The sequence below is a fragment of the Epinephelus moara genome, chromosome 16 (assembly GCF_006386435.1).
Source record: "Epinephelus moara isolate mb chromosome 16, YSFRI_EMoa_1.0, whole genome shotgun sequence".
Lineage (NCBI taxonomy): Eukaryota > Metazoa > Chordata > Actinopteri > Perciformes > Serranidae > Epinephelus > Epinephelus moara.
Genome location: NC_065521.1, coordinates 10,606,087 through 10,623,484, shown reverse-complemented (window position 1 = coordinate 10,623,484; position 17,398 = coordinate 10,606,087). Strand labels below are relative to the sequence as shown.

The window sequence follows — 17,398 nt, the reverse complement described above, 5'->3', positions numbered from 1 at the left end:
TCTAGATATTACAAAACATACATTTTACGGTGGCCATTTTGTACATTCCAATATGGCCGCCATATAGACATCTGGGCAAATGCAAACATTGATTTTCTGAATCCTTATACAATAACCTTTCCAAAAATGTATAGTTTTGCAAATCCCCCAAAAAATCCCACAAAAGTTGAAATCTAAACATAATGAACCTGACTATGGGGGGATTGTTTGAAATTTGGTACAGATAGTCATGGTGCTAAGGGGGTAAATGTTAATGACCGTTGTGATCCCCTGACTTGTCCTCTTGTGCCACCATGAGGTTTTTGGGTTTTAATGAAATACCTTGACAACTATTGAATGGTTTCCATGAAATTTGGTTCACACATTTATGTCCCACTCAGGATGAATGTTGGATATCCTCTGAGTTGTTATTTAATCCATTATCAGATGAAAATGTTGATTGACATTCCCACAGCATGTTAAACTAAGTGGAGAAAATGGTAAATATTATATCTGTTAAACATCAGACCTAGCAATTAGTGCCATATGCTATCAACACTTTATGATACAACCTCACAGGGCTGCTCGTGTCCTGTAGACTTTTATAATCAAGCTGTAACCATTAACATTTTCGACTATTTGTTTTTATGCTTTCAGGCACAGGAACAAAACTGCCATCCAGACCCACTTGCAATCCTGGACCCAAAGAAATACACTCTGCTTTATGCCAGGGGGGATGACTGGTATGAGGCCTACGATGACTGTCAGGTTATCAGGACGTTAGACATTCCATGGTCATATGACAACACTGGGCGTCTGTTGGCGCACATAGTGGTAACACCACTTGTGGTAGTTGACTCAGAGGAGAGGAAGAAACAGCAGCAGTGTCTGGCTGAACTGATAGGACACAACCTGGAGAAAGAAGCATCTGACAGGCTTGGTGAGCTCACATTCACCCGCAGAAAACTGGCTTCTCCGAGAAGACAAGAGCTGAGGGATCGGGATGATGAGTTATACGCCACAGAGCCTTGGATTACACACGCCCCCATTCCAAATGACCTACAGGACCAGCTAAACAGAAAGCTTCCTGTCACCCTTCATTATATGAGCAAGCTCAGCTTCAGCATACAGGTGGATTTTAGTGCAACTCCAAGTGTACTTCTTACGGTTTTTAGAAAGGTGATGGCAGATCAGGGGCTCGTTTACGACACTTCTGAAAGACTGGTGTTGAAGGTCTCTGGGAGGGAGGAGTTTTTATCTGGAGACTACCCCCTGAGCAATTTCCTCTGGGTTCGACAGTGCTTAAAAGCCATTCATGACCTCCACCTCTCTGTGGTCCCTGTGTCGCAGGTTGTCAATGAGACTGTCAGGTTTGTAGACTTGCCACTCGTTGATGGTTCCAGTGGCCAGTTTAGCTCCCACGATGACCTCCGCCTTGAAGGGAAGGATCTGGACGACATTTTCATGATATCCTTGTGGGACTGCAACAGAAGACTCAGAGTGAAGCTGCTTGGCTTTGACATCCCAAAACTTCCAAGCAAATGCCCTCAGTCAGTTTATGTAACAGCATCCATACTTTATGGTAACAAGGTTCTCTCTTCGGTGTCCTCAACTCCCAAGGCCTTCGCAGATGAAGTACTGTGGAATGAGTGGCTTGACTTTGATGTTCTCCTCAGGGATCTGCCACGTGGAGCCAAGCTGGGCTTCACGATTAATGCTAGCGCTGGTGACATCACTCCGGACCGAAAGTCCACAGTAATCAAAGACCCCAAGCCACCACTGCCCTCAGTCACTAAAGCACCAGACCTGCAGAAAGGGAAGGGGAAGGTGCTCTACTTTGTCAATCTCCTGCTCATTGATCACAGGTCAGATTTTTTTTATCAGTTACAAAGTTGTGATATACTTCAGTGTCTTTAAAGTATTTAGTGTCAAAAAGGGATAACACAGTAACATGCGATTTCCCAGTAGCTGATAAAAAAGGTTGTGTCTTTTTACTTTCAGTATGTCCTGCAGCTGCCCTTAAAAAGTATATACTGTTGCATGCAGTATGCACACAGTCAGGACATACTGTACTACTCTCTCATAGCAGTATGCCCTGAACTTTGACTCTCTTGCTTTCATATCCGTTACCTTGGAGATAAAACAAACGCCAGAGAGCTCTTCTGTTGTTACTTTGCAATGTAGTTTAACTTTTAAGTTAGAACTGAATAGATTGTAGATTCCAACATATTATCTATGCGGCGGTAAAATTACATCTGCAGTTCTTTGTAATTGTTATTTTTATAGTTATGTCCTTCTGTTGTTCGAAATATTCATGATTATTTTGTTCGCTTAATTAATATTCCTATCATTACTGTTCGACTGGTCATCAGTTACTTGAAAGTTCTGTCAGCCATCAATACGATTTCTGACAACTGTCAAACAGCTGCCAATGAGTTGTCAAGCTGTCATGTGTTTGCAGCTCAACTGATGTGACATATTGACCACTGCACTGTGGATTGTGGGTCAGAATAGCCAAAAAAACATGTTGGCCTGCATACTGCATAATCAGACCAGATGCAGTAAAACGTTCTGGTATTTTTGGCATCCTGCATTTGACATACTATGTATTGGAACATACTAAATCTTTTTCTGGCACACTATATAGTATGGCAGTATGGCCGTTGGAATGTGCAGGGGGTCTGCAAACTTTAGGTTGCCAACAGATTTACCTAAAAGGATGTAAATATTTTGCGATTTCCTGTAAATTCTTTGAAGGCTGCTGGAAACTCTCCTGCTGCTGCCGCCTAATTTGATCCACTTTCCAGGCCAGGCACACTTCATCTCAAATGAGCCTAATGCGTATGAGCAGTTGTCAAATAATCAGCCTGTCTAGTTGGTTGTGTCCAAAATGAATCACTATTCCCTAATTCGTATTTCCCTGTACAGCGGAATCTATCAAGGTCCCTAATTATTAGTTGTAACTCACTCAAATAAATGATGTGAATTTGGACATTAATCATGATAGTGGGCAGGAGGAATGTAAACGTTCACATTCCTCCAGCCCTCTACCTTTATTAAGGCAACAAGTGGCAACTGACATTATCCTATTAGCTTAGCAAACAATAGCTATTAGCTTCCCAACAACAATAAACAACAAACAATACTGCAAAAGCCAGCTAACACAAATTTCATTAGCTATATGGCTCCCACTTGCCTACAAGATGATTCCTTTGTGAGCGTTATTAAAGTTCATGAATTAGCTTTTCCTAACAAACCCCCATATGCATGTTTCTGCTTACTTGAGAAGACCGCCGTTTGGCCTTTTAGCCCAACATACTGCGTGACGAGTGATAAGCGTAGATCTATAATAATAATCACGATAAGCAACAGCCATTGCTGCTGCTGACAACTGTCTATTTGTTGGTTGCTAGGTGATAGAAATTTGCAATGCATAATGATATAGTTTTAATATTGTAGTGAGCACAGATATAGAGAGGTGCAGGAATGAGTCATAAAACCCGGGAATGAGTCATAACACCTGGAAATGAGTTAGCATTTTTGCAGTCATGGTTTCTTCGTCTCAAAGTCTGTATTTTTGGTTAGATGCCTGAAATAAGGTCTGTGGTTAACATAAGCTTCAACAGACTTTCATGGTTTGTTCTATGGTATAAAATACGTCAGTAAATACCCCACTTGTGAGTTTTGAAGTTTTTATGTGTCTCAGGCGGTTGCTAACAAGCAGCTAAATGAGACTTCAGACTTAACATTTATTCACAAGGGAGGTCAACATAAAAACTGCTCCCATACAGTTAGTAGTTAGTATTGCTACAGTCACTGCAAGTATCATAATTTGATAACAGCACTGGTCTATCACAACTTCATAACAAATCTTTTCATATTGCACACTTATTCATCTCTGCAGGTCCATCCTAAGTCAGGGCCCCTACACCTTGCACATGTGGTCCTACCCAGACCTGGATGATGAGGCCATCACCTACCAGGCAGACAAGCTCTCCTCTGCTACCAACCCAGACATAGCTGACTCCATGGCTATCAGCTTCCTTCTAGACCGCTACAGCTTCCCTGTGGTTCTGCCAAATAGCTTCAGCTCCTCTCAATGCTCCACCAAATCTACTGCTTCCCCCGATGCTCTCTCCTCCTCGCCCCCTTCCAACGTATCCAGCGCGGATTCTTCCTTTCTGAATGTGAAACCTCTCCAGAATTCAGGGACTGACACTGTGTCTCTCAGATCCCCGTCTCCCGTCACCAGCACCAACAAGTCTTGCCTCAGAAGGTTCCGGGAGGAGAGCCTCCGCTACGCCTCCAATCTGCCCCATTATCTGCGCAGTGTTAATTGGATGAACCGTAGAGTGGTTGAGGACATCCACTGGCTACTGGGAATGCTGGATCCTGAAGAACTGGATGTAACAGTGGCTCTGGAGCTGTTAAGCATGGACTTTGCTGATGTGACGGTCAGGAGTCTTGCAGTCCAGAGATTGGAGTGCCTGTCCAATGACGATGTATTGAAGTATTTGCTGCAGCTAGTGCAGGTATGTGAATCGAAATAGACAATAGGCAAAAATGTGTGTGCTGTTTGTTGATCTGGAAAAAATCAAGACAAATTCAAAGTGTCTGTGTGAATGAACTGTGAATATAATAATAAGATTTGAACGTGATTTTGTATTGGAAACCCCTTCCAGTATTATGCAATGCAGTGCAAAGACACCACTCCTGTTGCCTCAAAAGTAGTACAGGTTTACTTCATCATCTTATACATTAACTTCCAGGCAGAAAACCCTCATGTCATCTACAAAGAATGGGCAGACACTGCCTCAATTAGTCAGTTTTTAGCCACCTAAAAAAAAAAAAATCAATATCAGTTTAAGAGTGCACTATATTTAAAATATTTTCACTGCTTTACCTTGACATCAGACAGCCTTTTCTAACAGGGAACATAAGCTGCAGGTAATGACTGCATTACCTACAGAAGCTGAGAGCTGAAATACATCGCAAGAAAAGCTAGACGCTAAACTGTAATAAAAGTTGAATTGTAAATTAACCGAAAATCATAAAAGGCGCATTGCTTTGTACTTTTAAAAGCACAAGTTACTATGAGCAGGCACTTGAGATTTTTTCTTTTACATTAACCAAAGGACTCAAGTGTCAGTGGAGATGTATTGAGAGGTTGTGACTGTGGGTTGGTGTCACTACTTACAGTTTGTCTCTCTGTCCTGTTTATTCATACAGACCCTCAAAGTGGAACCTTACCATGACAGTTTCCTCGCTCGGTACCTCATCCAAAGAGCCCTGCGGGTGAGTCATACAGTATGCTAACATTCAGTGTACACATATAAGGATGTTAGTGATACATCCCAACATGTTTAAAGCCTACAGATTTCATTTTGCATGTAGAGTCTTAACTTGCTTTTGTAGATGCAGCGATGAACTGTGTTTACTGACAGTAGTTTTCCAGAGTGTTCCTGAGCCAATATTGTAATACAATCAAGAAAGTTTTTAATGCAGTGCAGCCTGAGGGGTCAAAGGTCACGGGCATTTGATGTTGGTTTTCAGCCTTGCCCCTTACATGCAGAGATTTCTTTAGATTCTCTGAAATTTTTTATGATATTATGGATTGCAGATGGTGAAATTTCTAAATTATTTGCCATTGCACATTGAGACTCGCTGTTCTTAAACTTTTGGACTATTTGCCCACACAGTTTTTCACAAAATGACCATCCATGCTTGTGTACAACTGAACAAGGAAGCCCCTTTCATACCCAGTAATGATACTTTAATCTGCTATTAACCTGTTTACCTGTGGAATGTTCCACACAGTTGTTTTTTAAGCATTCCACAACTTTCTCAGTCTTGTGATGCCCCTGTCACAACTTTTTTTTATATACAATATGTTGCAGGCATTAAATTCAGATTGAGTATATATTTAAAAAAAAACAACAATTAAATTTATCAGTTTGAACATTAAAAATCTTGTTTCTGTACTGCATTTAATAAATATAGGTTAAATTGTTAACCTATTCATTGGTGAGGTTGAGATTAGAGTTGAATTTTTGTAGTTGCAACTTCGTCCAGATATACCAGAAAAGCCATTTATATTAGTCCTGTAAGAATTAATTTCAACCTGTTGTGATTCAAAGTGGCCTCACAACAGTAAAAATGTGAACTGCAGCTACACCTGTGTCTGTGTCCTTCTCTCTGACTCACTCACCTCAACTGTCACCCCCTTCACTGCAGAGCAAGAGGATAGGCCACTTCTTCTTCTGGTATGTCCGCAGTGAGGTGGCAGGGTGTCCGTACTTCCGCCAGCGCATGGCTGTGATTCTGGAGGCCTACCTGCTGGGCTGTGGTCAGGCCATGCTCGACAGCTTCACCCAGCAGGTCCAAGCTGTGAAGGCCCTAGAGGAGGTTGCTATTATGATTAAGAAAATGTACCCTGACAAGACCGACCTTCCTCCTACAGGTGAGACACATCTGAGAAAGATTATTCTTATGGATTGGAATATTGTGCTTTTACTTTTACAGAATAATAAAGTCAGAATTTATCCATCCATTTTCTGCTGTCTCGGGTGAGATGCTGCAGCTCCTTCCTAGCTAATTCATAAATTGTCTGTGAAACGCTCTTGGGAGCTACTGCGCCCGACAACACAGCTCTCAGGTTCCCAGGGACACACAAATCCTCCACCGTGATAAGGTGGCAGTTCTTGGAGGGGTAAAATCAAAATTAATATTGTCATCCTTTTTTTCCAACATCAACAGGACTGAGCTGGTTAAATGATGATGACATTCATAAAATTGGGCGACACATGTAGAGACAGATTGAAAGAAAGAATTATCAAAATTGAAGCAGCAGAGAGCGAGACATCATAATATTTGGTTTCTAGTATTTGATCCCACCCTTCCCATAAGGCAACACACCAGCAGATTGAAATGTAAACCTGATGATGGAACCAGAGGAAAAGTCAGAGGATCAACAAAGTCATTTGGATTTATCCTCTGGGCAACATGGATATTTGTACCAAATTTCATGGCAATCCAACCAATAGTTGTCAACTCATCTAACTGAAATGGAAGGAGTCTCTGTCTGTCTGTCCTCCAGTTTTCTTGGCAATCATTCATCTGATCAACTTAGCATTTGTCAGGTGTATTGATGAGGACCCAGAGGAAGTGCAGTGTTCGAGCTCTCAAAAATCAATGGGAAAAACAGTTTTTATTAGTAGTGCGTTATATACACACTGTGTAGTGTACTGACGTCCAAGAAAACATGAAGAAAGAGAGACCGGAGAGACTGGAGATCATGAACACTTTTGTTCCTGGAAATAGCCTACTCCCAAATAGATAGCTGTTAGCAAAGACGCATATACTCTTGCACAGGGGACGCAGTTATGCCATGGCAGGTATTTTGCTTAGGAGCAAAGGAAGTGCAGTGTTGAGTGGTTCTTGGGAAAACTGCAAGCAAGTTAGTTACAAATCTAAAATTACTACTTTGTGGCTGAATGCCTCCATGAACCAATCAAGTTGTATGTACAGTTTATGTTCATGTCTGTGAAAACATGAATGCTTCACACACATCTTCCCCACTGGCAGCACAGAAAAGCTATACAATCAGCACAGTTTTAACGTGGGCACCCAAGATAAGTGTTAACAATTAAGTGTCAGACCAAATGTCTCTCCTTCTGTTCCTGAGATATGACACTGAATAATGGCAATACAAGTGTTTTTTTTTTGCAGAACATTATGATGTCATAGTGATGTTGACTTTTGATCTTTTGGATTTAAAATGTCATCACTTTAATAATATATCAGAGATCGTTGATAAACCAAGACAGCCCACTTTAAATTCATCCCCTTTATCTGTGTCACTTGGCTTTGGCCACTGACAGTGGACCCATTTCTAACAAGTCCCAACCCTTCTATATTTTCTGATACTGAAATGGCTTTTTTCAGACAGATAAATCAGGAGAAAATTAACTTTGCTGAAGACATGTCTCTGTTATAGCAACACACTCTCACGAGATCTGGCAACAACTGACATGATCTATCAGATATTTGTGTGAAATGTTGTCATGATTAGCGTATGAATTCCTGAGTTATGGGCATAAACATTTTTTATGAGGCCACAGTTACCTCTGACCTTTGGCAACCAAAATCTACGTAGTTCATCACTGAGTCCAAGTGAATGTTTGTGGTGAATTTGACTACATTCCCTCAAGGAAGTCTTGAGATGTTGCACTCACAAGAATGGGTCGGACGGTGGACTGCAGACAGATGGACAGACAGCTGTATGTACGTGTATGTGCATACATATGAATGGACTCACAGACGACCTGAAAATATAATGCCTCCGGCCACAGCTAACGCTGTTGCAGGGGCATAAATACAAGTCAAAGCTTAAAGTCTAGAAAAACACCCAATCCTCCTGCTATCAGTGATTGGCTGATAAGCACCACATGTGGAGTTCCCATTAATACACATAAAGAAATCCACTCCATGATAAGTTGTGCAAATGTTGGTGGATGGGTTTCTTCACGTATTAATTGTGCCTATGGGTTTTTTCATATTTTAAAGATTTTTTGTTATTTGCCAAGTAACCTGAAAGAAGCCATTTGGTGCGTCAGTAAACTAATTTCCCTAAGTGTATTTTTGTGTTTCTGTCTCTTTAGCTCCCCTCAGGCTTCAAGAGCTTCTTAGGAACTGTAATTTGCCAAATGAATTCCTGCTCCCCTTTGACCCGCGCATCAAAGCTGGAGGCATCCTGGTAAGCCATGCTCGTGCTGTTAGTGTGTGTGAGCAAATTCTAAGTGTGTTTGTGTTGAATAAGAGTGTGTTGGGAAAAAAAAGGTATTTGTCTTTTAAATTGATCTTGATTGCCTGATATGTTTAGTCTTTGTGTGGTTCATCCTAATGCATCTAATGCAGCCCTATTTTACATTTTTGACCACATACTGTCTTCACATCGTGTATATACGTACTTAGCGAGTTTCACCTTTTATTAAAAGCATATATATATATATAGAGAGAGAGAGAGAGAGAGAGAGCTGTGTGACAAGCTGTCCAACAACTGTTGGTTTTAGAGATTGTGAAATTAATTATGCTGTATTAAATTTCTTGAAAAGGGGCGGGCGCTATCTTGTGAGGAACATGCTGTGTTACCTGTGCTTTTTATGGTGGTCAAGCAACCGCATTTTGACAAATTAATCACAATAAACATTAACCACATGATCCAAGGCTGGACTACAGACCATAGAGTTTTAATGATAATTAGATTCCAGACGCCAATACAGCGCCTCGTCATTCCAATGGATTTACTCATCTGGCACATGTGCCAAAAAAGTTGTGTAGCTTTACTTTCGCAGTATGCAGCCCACTGAATATGCACTGCAGTGTTTCTCCTGCTGGCTCTGTCTGCAAGTTCCCACTTGCAGACAGCTTTCACGCATTTCTTGGCTTGAGGAAAGTTCGACAAATAAAAACCCACTATGGTTTAAAGAATTCAAAATAAAAAAGGTCATGATTAATATCTTGTTTGCAGTTGTAGGTGTCTTGTCAACAGTTTAACAGATGTCTCTTTTACAGCGGAGATGCTTTTTGGGCAGCAGGAGATTTGTTTCTGCAATACTGCGAGTAGCCATTGGGAAAAAATTGCTGCACAGCTGATTGGCTTTGCTGGGGTCCTACTACAGACCCCAGTGCACTACCTCCACTCGCAAATCCACATATTGTAAACTATCTTGTTTTTGGACTTAAGGCTCATTTGTACTCCCTTTACGCACAAAAATAGATTTGTCCTTTTCAACCGCCCTCATACTTCCATTCATACTTCTTGATGGCAGATATACAGCCAATAGATGGCACCAGAGAGCATGGTCAAAAGTTTCACATATCAACAAACAAGGCAAGCTGGTTACCCCTGTCTCTCCTGCCTCTCACTTTGTTCTCCTTTTACATCCATCTCCATGTCTTCCTTCTGCCCATTCCCATCATTTTTATGTTCTATTAGCAGGCCAGTGCAGCTACTCTGACCTACAGGAGTCAGAATGTTAAAATGTTTGCTTGGTTGAACTTATCATTTTCCAGGGGATGTGATTACTACATCACAATCAAACAAATCAATAAACATTAAACAGTTTGTAATATAAAAGCTGGAGTGTGGGACTTTTACAGAAATGAACCTCGGTTGCATTCATGCCCTTTTCAAATAAATGCACAAAGTACTGATAAGCCTACCACCTCCAAGAAAAGCTCTCTTTTTCACAGTATAACCTACCAGAGTTGTGATGTCTGGTGTCTGTGGCAACTTTTCCGTACTGGCACAGTGGAAGTCATGCATTTACATCAACGTGCCAGAGCAAAAGGGGGCAGGAAGGGGGAGAGACCATGGTGACAATCCTAAGAAGTGTCCAAGAAGTTTCTGGAGTGGATGCTCCAGATAAATAGAAACTTAACAATGAGAGGAAGAATTAAAGTTTAAAAAAAAAAGGGGAGCAATCGACAGCGAGGAGAAACAAGTATCACCATTGTTGTAGATTTTTTTTGTTGTAAAGCACTGACAGAAAAAAAAGGGACGGGTGGGGAAGATGATGCTTGTGTCGACAGTGTCTGTGTAATTAATCTCCCTGCCAGAGGGGGAGACAACTCCAGCTTTAAACTACCTAATCTAAAGTAATTATGACTAAAATATACCCACTCTGACAGTGATGATGCAGCCTGTTTGTGTGCAGGCCCATGTGCTCAGAGGGATAAATACATATATATTTTCTAAACATATATTTTTTTTAAAAATCGCACGTAGTTACTGATACTGCAGTTTGAAGGCTATAGTCCACATCACGCCTCCACTACAACCCCATACATATGAACTGTCAAGTTCAAAATAAACAAATAAGTTCTCTTTATATCTCTCTCCTCCAGCTGGACAAATGTAAGGTGATGGCCTCCAAGAAGAAGCCACTGTGGCTTGAGTTCTCTCCCATGCCGTCGCCCACCTCTGCTACACCTGTCGGAATAATTTTCAAAGAGGGGGACGACCTCAGACAGGACATGCTGGTCATTCAGGTCAAGGAGATTTTTGACCTTAATTACTCATGTTACTGAAAAAGGAATGCTGGTGTTTATGTTGGTGAATATATTCTACCATGGGATAAAATGAAAACTGACTCTGTGTATCTTCCTGTTTAGACGCTGGTGGTGATGGACTCTATCTGGCAGGAGAAATCACTGGACCTTAACCTTATTCCATACGGCTGCATCTCCACAGGACACAACATAGGTCATTTTCCCATTTATTATTCATTCATTAACCTACACTATCCAAAAGCCTCTGCTGCAAATCGCCAACTGCTTATAAAATCAATACACCTGATTACACTCTACTTAAAATAACTTGGAATGTTGTCTCTGTTTCCTAATTATTAGTGCCATTTTACATAGTTTTAAATGTAAAATAGTTACAAATAATCAACAAGTCTGCCAACCCATATGACCATATAGGTCGTTTGTTTCTACCTCTAATACTACTCGCATTAGGGTTTTCTAAATTACCGCCCCACCAGTGGTAGGAGATCAATACAGCCTCATACCCTAATGACAGAATAGGTCATTTGCAAGTGATTCCTTAAATGACATATAAACTTGTTGATGGTTGCAGTTTAAAATGTTTGGTTTTTGTGAAATGGTCCCATCTGATCCAATTTAAATCTGTGTAATGTTACTGTATAATATTACACAGTTATATGAATATATTATTATCATTATTTAACATTGTCCAGGGGTTTATATCACTTAAGATTTACTTTAATTCATTTAATTAAGTGTGACATGTTGTATGGATGGTGATGTGTCTCCGGGTGGGTTTGAGGGGGGAACACTGAATCAAAAGTCCTGGGGCAGGTTTTTTTTCCCGCTCCACCCCTGATTGCTGGGGCTTCCTTTGTTAGTTGTTACAGAATTGAAGAGGAATGTGTAACTAATTAAGAAATAAAAACTAAATAGGCAATAACAAGTTTGCTTATGCTTAAAAGTATGCTTTCTACAGGACATCCTTAATAACCAGGATGTCCTGTAGAAAGTGACGTGGAGAAAAAATAAAAATTACAGTCAAGTTTCTCTTCAACAGGTATGATTGAGATTGTGAGGGATGCAGCGACCATTGCTGCAGTGCAGAGGAACCATGGAGGAACGAATGGAGCCTTCAGAAACGATGCTCTGTTTGAGTGGCTCAAGTCCAAATGTCCACTCCAGGAAATGGTAAGTAATATGGGAAACATGGACAGGATTCAAAGTCAGGTTTTCTACAAGATTTGGACCCAAAGGAACATGTTATATTACATTACAAATGAAAAAGCACACTCCATTCAGGCATTCTCCTTTGATGTGTTAAATGTGGCTGTTAAATGTGTTAATGTGGCTAAACAACAGGCTGGGTCACTTCGATTGGTGCAGCTGCCCACAGTCAAACACTGAAAAATAGTCATTTCTGTTTTTGACTGTGCTCATACGGTGAAACTACTGTCTTTAAATACTTTCACTTTTACTTTCCAGTGAAACAGTTCTGACAGCTTGTCTTGTGTTATATAAAATACTGTACATGTAAATAATTGTGATGTATGAATCAGCTGCATTTTCATGCTCTGCCACCATACCAATTATGTTATTGCACTGCTGTGATCTCGTTTGACCCCAGCACTACAAGACAGTGGAGAGATTTGTGAAGTCCTGTGCTGGTTACTGTGTGGCCACCTATGTTCTGGGTATAGGAGATCGACACAATGACAACATCATGGTCACAGACCAAGGTATACACCACAAAGTTTTGGTTCATATTACACTGACTATTAACTGAACCTAGCTGAGTAAACCTGTCTGCATTTGTACCCATGTAAACAATCCAGATAATGTAGGACACAATGCTGGAAAAGATAAACAGTTAAACAAAACACTGAATAATTGAACCATATGAGTTGACTGACAGAACATTGATAATTTTGTATTTCTTGGGCATCTCAGGGAACCTGTTTCACATCGACTTCGGTCACATCCTGGGCAACAGGAAGCACTTCCTTGGTGTGAGCAGGGAACGTGTACCATTCGTCCTCACACCTGACTTCCTGTATGTCATGGGCAGGGGCAAAGGGCGCAACAGCCTCTACTTTCAGCGGTTCAGGGTGAGAAGACCTGATTATGTGTGTGTAGGTGTGGTTGTGCGTGTTTGTGTGTTATTATACTGATACTTTCATTCAAAGATATGGCTAGAGTTGTTTTATACATTTACTGTTGTCAACAAATCCTATGATTAGACTAAAATGTGTTAATAAGAGGTGCATGCATGCAAAAAATCCTTAGGACAGCCTCTCCAGTATGAGGTTAATAGAAAGATGTGCATCTGTATTTTTGAAGGTGTTGAAAATTTTACACTCAGGATTTTCCAATACCCTGGTATACCGTAATACTGTAATAATCCCGTGATATTGCCCAAGCCCAGTTGTGTCTTTTCAACTGCTTTCACAGGATATGTACAGTTCCTGCTCATTAGATGCATTTTTATGTTTATATTTTTGTGCAACAAAAACATGTGGTTAGATTAAGAAAAAAACATCATCACAAGGAAAGCAGCGGGGTCCTGAGTGAAAGTCTGGGGTTTGTTGGACCCATCCACCACCCCTACCACCTGTTCACTAGGGACTTTTCAGCTCCTTGCATTATGTTGTTACCTGCTGCATTTCAAACTGACGCTCTACGGTGTATCATACCACTGCAAAAGGTGTTTTTTTGTGTTGATGTCTGACACCAAAATCATTGACAAAGTGGAGGCATACACGATTATTATGTTAATTACATTGAAATAGAAATGAGCACACAATTTCTGTGACAGAACATTTCTATACAGCATAACTTTTATGAGAGGAATGATTATGTGTGTGTATGTGTGTGTGTATGTGTGTGCATTTGAATAAAAGCACTGCAGATATTTGTAAGATAATGTTTCTTACTTCCTATTATTCCTTGCCCTTATATCCTCTGTCTCTGTCCTCTGTTCCTTCTTTTGTCTTTCCCACCTGCCCATATTAGGACACCTGCACCCAGGCATACCTCTCCCTGCGTGCGCACTCTCGTCTACTGATCACTCTTTTCTCCCTCATGCTGCTGACGGGTATCCCGGAGCTGAGTGCTGCAGAGGATATGCGCTACCTGCGGGAGGCATTGCAGGAGGAACAGAATGAGGCAGAGGCCAAGGAGCATTTCCTTCAGCAGATTGCTGAGTGTGAGCAGAAGGGCTGGACCGTGCAGGCCAACTGGTGGATCCACATGGTGGCAGGCATCAAGTAGACTGTTGGGGATTTGAAATCTGAAATCATGATGCTTCAGGCCTGAAGGAGGGGAAATGGTCACATGTCTATATGTAAATTTTTAAAAATTTGTTTTCATTGTTTATTTTTTATGTGTTATTATTATAGATATGTATTGTCTAGTATCCCTCTCCTTCTCCACAGCTCTTATGTTATGATATGCTTTTAGCAGCAAAGATGCTCTTCAAACTTGCTAAACAATAAGGGCAAAAACATTACAAGCATGATATCCTTATGGTTACACACTGTACATACATGGGCTGTATACAGTACACTGTCCATGTTACTAATAACCTACAAGTCACGAGTTTCCTTCACTGACATAATTAGTGCAGTACCCATTCAAAACACGCCCGTTCAGAACAGGCCTGACGCTTGGCCTGTGTGATTGTGACCTGTTCTCATCTCAACACGTCAAATACCGCCACTTTGGCGCTCAAAATATGACGTGTGACATACCCTTGTGCATCAGTTTTGGATCATCACGAACAACGTCTCAATTTAGGCTTGTGACATGCATTGTGTCTTTTCAAAATACGTTCACAGGAAATGTGAATGTACAGTTTCTACTCCAGGGGCGTAATTGGGGCCCATAGGGTGGGGGGCCCATAGAGAAAGCAGGCCCTTGCAAGTGATTCAGAATACCACCTCAGAAATATAGCTGTGTTCAAAGAGGAATGATGGTTTTTCTTCTTTTTCCTTTTCAAAATATGCAATGATTTTTGCTTGGTTATATGTACTACGTTGATGTTGTCAAGTCTCTATTTGATCATGTGATGAGACGTTACATGCGCAACAGCGTGCACAAAGGCCCATCATAACGGCATGCACTGGGGCCCATGAAGATTACCTTATGCCAAGGCTCAGCTCATTACTTACATACAGTCTTTTTTAAAATAAACTTGCTACATACAACAACAACAGTTGTACAACAAAAATCCCTGGATAGATTTAGGCAACAAAAGCACTTTGCTTGAGGTAAGGGAAAGATGGTGATTTTGGTTAAATGGTTACAAAAAAGCTAATAATAATGCTAATAATAATGATGCTGGAATGGAAGATGGAAAACAAATGAAATAGGCCTACATTGTCATCAACATTTTCTCGATATCTTGTTTCATCAACATTTTTAGGACTTGCCAGGTGCATTAATCATTATGTCATGTATCCTTTTTTTAAACTGTCCATTTTGAGAAACAATGTTATAGGAATGCAATACTAAATCGAAAGAAATAAACGGACCATTTTTACAGCAATTACTGATGTGAATTTTACGTTAGTCTGGTTGACATAAAAATGTGGAGATCAATAAGGTAACATTAATAATGGCCTGCTCCTTGTCATGTAAAACCCCTTCATACCACGATAGGTCTTACAGAGGAGGCACTCAGTGGGACGTGACGAATGGAGAACTACTTAAACATCCACGTGTCAGTGAGAATTGGATGCCATTAACAACGTGGTTAATTCCCAGATATGAGACTGACCAATGGCTGCTACTTTAGGCTGTAATAACGATGCCCTGGTACATAGGTACCCCTATGTACATATGCACATACATACTCCTACCCACACACCCATATGTACATACATATATACTGTATATACACACACACACATGTACATACATGCTCGTCTGCATACATCTACACCCATGTACCCATCTAATACGCTATTGAGTTGCATAATGGGAAATGCAAGATTCTGTATTTTGTAGCCTGTCCCAACTTAGGGAATAAAAATAAGGATATCCCAACCTCTTCTGTTTTGATTTTGACTCTTCCTTTTTCTGTCTCTCGCTAGTACAACAACTATGGAAGTACAATCCTATCACTGGGGTACCTTTTAGTTTGTTTTTATAAAGCATATAAAAGGTGAAATGAAAGAGTCTGACTTCATTTGTGTTCATATCGCTGAAAGTTGTACTGATTTTGAATCAAATAAAAACCTAAATGATGTAATGCCTCGTCTTTACCATTTCTTATCCTGTATCTAGGGACTTTGTGGTCCCAGAACAAATGTTATTGTAATGCAATTAAGGTCACAAAAGGGGAGTGCACAGTACATGCATGCATAGTATTGGTGCAGAAAGAGGACAGTGTTTGGGGCGAAATGTAGGGAGAGGAGGGGCCAGGGATTTTAGAGCATCGGGGGGTATAAGGGAGGGGTTGGGATGGGCTTCAGAGTAGAGGAAGGGGGTACAGGAGGCAGCGCCCTACAGTGTATCTCAGACTACCAGACACAGCATCACTGCCACATGGCCCAGGACCACATGGATCGCTTTGCTGACTGAAACCTCTGCACTCTGTCTGTCTCCTCATTTGTCTGTCTGTCTGTACCATAGTTCCATTATCATTATTTTCCTTTATCAATCTCAGTTCAATCCAGATCCTTATGTTTCACCGACTCTTCCCCTGAGTCCCTTACCTTGACTTAGGTGAGCATTTCATTTAGTTGATAAGACCTAAAGACATGGCACGATCAAGCCCGGACATGAATGTTCACTGCCTTCATTCACTCCAGCTTGCTGCACATGGTAAGTCCATGCTATCTATAAAATAATTATCATGCTGACTTTTGTGTTTTTTCATGTTAAGCATTGACCTTAATTAAAAGTTTGTTGCCGGGGCCAAATAAACCAAAAGTTACTCCACTGGACCCATGTTGCTTGGTTACAAAATCAAACGAAGGACCATTATCTTTAAATATTTTAAGGGCAAAACAAAATGAGAACTGAAACGGACAGGAGACATAAGAAATCAGTGTCAGTGTTGAACATTTGGCATCCTGCTACAGCCATTTGTAATCAAGCAGAATGTGACAATTATGCCTATATAGCCCTGGATGGACCCAGTTGTACATTGTTTTTACATTTGAGACTTCTGCATTGAAATTTACTTTTGAATCACATGTATAAGCCTGTTTTGTTGTTTGACCTTTCAAAGACTCTTCTAATTCTCTCCACTGTGCAATGAAGAAGATTTTACTTACCAGTCAGTAAAAGGTGCCACACTGTTGAATAATAATGCCAACCCATATGAGAAAAACACATAAACAGATAAGGTCAGCATACATGA

At 40.7% G+C, this 17,398-nt stretch overlaps 1 protein-coding gene across 1 annotated transcript in view; it reads left to right on the top strand.

Moving 5' to 3' along the window:
- Positions 1-16,262, top strand: part of si:rp71-17i16.5 (phosphatidylinositol 4,5-bisphosphate 3-kinase catalytic subunit gamma isoform) — a 22,363-nt gene extending 6,101 nt beyond the window's left edge. Inside the window, exons 2-12 of the mRNA XM_050066044.1 lie at positions 637-1,844; positions 3,884-4,511; positions 5,209-5,274; positions 6,214-6,439; positions 8,640-8,734; positions 10,888-11,031; positions 11,155-11,245; positions 12,092-12,222; positions 12,659-12,770; positions 12,982-13,139; positions 14,044-16,262. Of these exons, the coding sequence (XP_049922001.1) occupies positions 637-1,844; positions 3,884-4,511; positions 5,209-5,274; positions 6,214-6,439; positions 8,640-8,734; positions 10,888-11,031; positions 11,155-11,245; positions 12,092-12,222; positions 12,659-12,770; positions 12,982-13,139; positions 14,044-14,301 (3,117 nt within the window). The 3' untranslated portion in view covers positions 14,302-16,262. The remainder of the gene's footprint in view (positions 1-636; positions 1,845-3,883; positions 4,512-5,208; positions 5,275-6,213; positions 6,440-8,639; positions 8,735-10,887; positions 11,032-11,154; positions 11,246-12,091; positions 12,223-12,658; positions 12,771-12,981; positions 13,140-14,043) is intronic.
- The last annotated feature ends 1,136 nt before the right edge of the window (positions 16,263-17,398 follow it).